This window comes from Penaeus chinensis, chromosome 6 (genome assembly GCF_019202785.1).
Source record: "Penaeus chinensis breed Huanghai No. 1 chromosome 6, ASM1920278v2, whole genome shotgun sequence".
Lineage (NCBI taxonomy): Eukaryota > Metazoa > Arthropoda > Malacostraca > Decapoda > Penaeidae > Penaeus > Penaeus chinensis.
In genome coordinates, this window is record NC_061824.1 from 25,612,024 (window position 1) to 25,617,023 (window position 5,000).

The 5,000-nt window shown below is 33.4% G+C and overlaps 1 protein-coding gene across 3 annotated transcripts in view; it reads left to right on the plus strand.

Moving 5' to 3' along the window:
* LOC125026166 (polypeptide N-acetylgalactosaminyltransferase 5-like) overlaps nt 1-5,000 on the plus strand; it is a 62,932-nt gene that overhangs the window by 21,261 nt on the left and 36,671 nt on the right. For all 3 annotated transcript variants that reach the window (XM_047614441.1, XM_047614440.1, XM_047614442.1), the window contains exon 4: nt 1,522-1,729. In XM_047614441.1, coding sequence (XP_047470397.1) covers nt 1,522-1,729 — 208 coding nt within the window. The remainder of the gene's footprint in view (nt 1-1,521; nt 1,730-5,000) is intronic.

The following is a 5,000-nucleotide window of genomic DNA, read 5'->3' on the forward strand; positions in this document are numbered from 1 at the left end:
GGTTATTTTTGTTCTATTTTGTAAGTTATTCTACTTATTCCCCAGTTTTCTGATTTGTCCTTCTTCATGTTATTCGACATTATTAATATTATTTAGCCGTTTTTCCCGCCTTGTTATTGTATTCTTTTCTAACTGTTTTCCTTGTAATAATAATCCTTCCTCGCTTCTCATTCTTTTGTCTCTCTTCTTTTGCCCTTTTTGTCTTTTAGTCCTTGCTTTGTTCTAATGGTTTTACTTTCAAAAGATAATTTCTCGTGTTGAATTGTTTTTTTGTTTTTTTAATTTCTTCATATTTTGCTTTTCTTTCATTTGTCTGTTATCTCTGCTTGATAATTATTTCTGTTCTCCGTTATTATTGTTTTATTTGTGATTGTTAGAATTATTGTTTTTTATTATTATTATCATTAACATTAACATTATTATTTTATTATTATTATTATTGTTATTATTATTATTATTACTATTATTTATTATAATTTACTATTTTTACTATTATTGATGTTATTACTGTTATTGTTATTATTATTGGTAGTTATTGTCATTAGGTATCACTGTTATTATTGTTATTGTTATTAGTAATATTTTTATTATTATAATATATTGTCAATATTGTTATTGTTATAAGTATTATTTTGATTATTATAATATATTGTCATTATTATTATTGTTAATATTGTTATTATCATTATCATTATCATTATCATTATCATTATCATTATCATTATCATTATCATTATCATTATTATTATTATTATTATTATTATTATTATTATTATTACTATTACTATTACTATTACTATTACTATTACTATTACTATTACTATTACTATTACTATTACTATTACTATTACTATTACTATTACTATTACTATTACTATTACTATTATTATTACTATTATTATTATTATAACTATAATTATTATTATTATTATTTTTATTATAATTATTATTATTATAACTATAATTATTATTATTATTATTATTATTATTATTATTATTATTATTACTATAATTATTATTATTATTATTATTATTATTATTATTATTATTATTATTATTATCATTACTATAATAATAATTATTGTTATTATTATTATTATTATTATTATTATTATTATTATTATTATTATTATTATTATTACTGTTATTATTATTATCATCATTTGCACGTTACAGAAAGATTTTCTCTTTCTTTTCTTTTCTTTCCTTTTTCTTCCTTCTATTATTTATCTTTTTCTTTTTCTTGTTCTATTTGTTCGTCTTCTTACGCACGTACAGCACTTTTGTGGAGTGAATATTTATATTATTTCAGTGTGTAATGAAGGTCTTGGTGCTTATTGGATTAGTTGTAAATTAGATTCTAGTTGCAGAATGATGTTGAATTTTTAGCAGGAACATTATGTACGCACACTTACACTTACACAAAAACGCGAACAACAAACCAACCAGCAAAAAACAAACTTGCTTACATTATACACAACAAACAGATTAATCTACTTCCCGAACCTGCCTCGCCGCCAGACTATTTGGGCGAGGAGCTCGAGCAGCACGTGAAGACGCTGCCTGTCCCCGTGCGCGTGCTCCGAACCGTCGAGAGGTCCGGCCTGATCCGCGCGCGCTTGCTGGGGGCTTCGCAGGTCAAAGGTCAAGTCATCACCTTCCTGGACGCCCACGTAGAGTGCACCGAAGGCTGGCTGGAGCCGCTGCTGGCACGGATCGCCGAGGATAGGTGAGTGGACTGAGTAGGACTGTAATTCTACGGAAATTCGTCTGCTGTTCGGGAAACAAATGACAGTCGGAAGGCTGCGGATTTTTTTTTTTTTTTTTTTTTTCCGTATTTCTAAATTTTGGTTTAAAAGGTATTATGCATAAACGAAGAATATTGATACAGGAGGAATATAGATTGGCCGTTATCCATTCTCAGCGCAGGATGACAGCTGTAAAAAAAAAAAAAAAAAATAATAAAAAAAAAATAATAATGATAATAATAAAATAAAAATGCACATCCCCGGTGATTGACGGGAAGGAGGTGTCGCTCTTCGGGCTTTCGGTCCTGAAGTAATGTGGAGATAATGTGGAGGAAGCATGTCTTGGCTGTGTATTAGAGAAAACATTGAATGATAAAAGGTGTTTTTTTCTCTCTTCGTTTTTGACGAGAAACTGTCGAATTCTTTTTGACCATAATGAGAGAATAGTTAACAGTATTTGAAAACTACAATTGCATTATCTCACCAAGTATGCACGGTCACTTGCAGTCGCTGAGAACTTTTGAACAGACATTTAAATTATTGCCTGACAATTCCTGCAGTTTAGTCCTTAACTGAAGAACTTCTGTACTTTTTACAAGTTCCGTTTTTTCTTTCTTTCTCCCAGTCTTCTAGTTTTTTTTTGTTTTTTTGTGTGTATGTATAAATACATATATACACATATATGTGTGTTTATGTATATATGCATGTATACTCTATAATTGCATTGGATGTCATCAGAATTCACATAACTCTTGGCAATATTATTATATATTCATTTTTATTGTACACACACACACACACACACACACACACACACACACACACACACACACACACACACACACACACACACACACACACACACACACACACACATACACACACACACACACACACACAAACACACACACAAACACACACACAAACACACACACAAACACACACATACACACACACACACACACACACACACACACACACACACACACACACACACACACACACACACACACACACACACACACGTACTAGTATTTTTATATATGATTCCGCGCGTCTTGTTTATTAGTGATCTCTACTATTGTACTGTTTGTTTCAAATGTAATGCAATGTCAAGAATAAACGCAAGTAAGAAAAACAAGCGCCAAAGATTACAGATTTTAGGCTCCGCTTCCTCTTGCCTCGCACCTAATCCGCACCGCGTGTTGGGTGCCGAATAATTCAGAGCGACACGTGCAATTCTCGACACAAACGTCAAGGGGATTTCTATAGAAATTTCTTTGTCAAAAGGTGATCGCGAAAATGTGTGGAAATATTCACCGTGTTATCAAATAATTGTTATATTATTTTTGATGTTTCGCGTCGAAAGCATAACTGGTCAGTTTGCGATGATTGCCTTTTCGGTTAAAGTTCTCGATATTATGTGAGAATGGTTTGGTTTCCACGCAGTTTAGAGGCATCTTGAAGCAAGAAGGAGGTGGTTTCGTCCCAAGAAAGCTATTGGAGGCTCGTATTGATTTTGACATGCGGGAGACCGAGGGAAGGTCGCAGGTATTGTCATGTTCCATTGCGACAACATCGGCAGTTTTACTTTTTCTTCTTTTTTTTTTTTTCTTTGTCTCTGTTTTCTCTTTCCGGTTCGTTTCATTGATTTCTTCCTCCTAATCGCCGCCGTCTTGTAGATCATCGTTAAAGCTTTGGAATTCTGTGAAGGTCAGGCAGTAGGTAACGAAATAAAAGAACATTTGAGATTTTTCTTTTTTCAAAAATATAATTTTGCGGCCATGTAAACTTATACGAAAAGGTGTGAATGTTAAGTGTTTATATATATATATATATATATATATACATATATAAATGTATGTATGTATGTTTGTATGTATGTAGGTAGGTAGGTATTTTACATGTATCTATATATGTACACACACACACTCACACTCATACATAATTTGCCGTATACTAATTTCATTTGCGCACATTATTACATACATGATATTAGTTACCAGAGTAATCTCCCTTAGCCTTAATCGCTGTAGCAAGATGCCTTGGCATGCCTCGAATGTACAGGGGGCCTTTTCCCTGGTTTCAGGGGTTTTATACCATACCTCCATCAATCATTCTTTTAGCTTAACTTTGTAATTACATTCTACTTGGCTTATCTCGTGTTTCGTGTGTTTCCATAAACCTTATATAGTATTTACATCTGGAATTAAATCAAGCACTCTAAAACCATGACAAACCAAGTGGATTTTAACACTTTTGGCTGTGTGGCAAGGAGCTCCATCATGCAGGAAAAAACTGTCATTATCTGGGAACCACTCGCGAAGTTGGTGCTGAAAACGTCTATTAATAATGTCACGATATCCAACTTGATTTATACGACCTTTTACGATCTCTAATCTTCCAGCACCCATGACAGAAATCATAGACCTCACCATCACCTTGGTCGGGAATTTTGCTTGTGTTCTCTGGCAGTCGGGCTGGTTTTTCCAACAAATGTTCGTCTGCCCATTGGAAATTCTACCGCAGACTCAGCAGAGAAACAAACCTGCAGATAAAAAAGAACAATGAAAGTTACGAAATGCCTGGAACATTAAAAGAAAACTCTTGAACTCTCTATCTCCAACTTGACCTTTTTTCTGATCTAGCATTTGAACCAAATTTATTTTTTTCCATGTATGCATATGTAATTTACTAAATTGTGCTTGAATCACATAGAACCGTAGTCAAAATGAAAATTTAAGTGAGATTTACCTTTAACCAATTCGCGGATCTCCAGTTATTGCGAGCCTTTGTCAGACGTATCTTCCACATGGTTACGGTTAGCTTGGCACCTTAGTTGTCCTGCATACACGGATCCCATCTCATTTAGCTCTTTTTTTTTTTTTTTTTTTTTTTTTTTTTTTTTTTTTACTGTGAAGGGCTTACACTTGACACAGTAGTTCTTTCATTCATAGTTATCCAAATGATCAAGTTTTCTTTTCACTTTTGCAACTGAAATTTTGCAAACACCCACTTTCTTGGCTATTTCCCGTTGGCTGAGAGACGTTTCTTGGAGATAAACTTACATAGCAGAAAAATCCGCCCGACTCGGATCCTTTCCTCCACCCATGTGCTTCACTAGGCAGTCTTGATTCGATTTGCACAGCAGAAGGGCTAGGTTCAGTCAGTAGTGGCAGTGCATGCTTTTGCACATATTATAAGTGCAAATGTGAGAAATGAGGGATTGCAAACTCCCGGAAATTGGCCTGT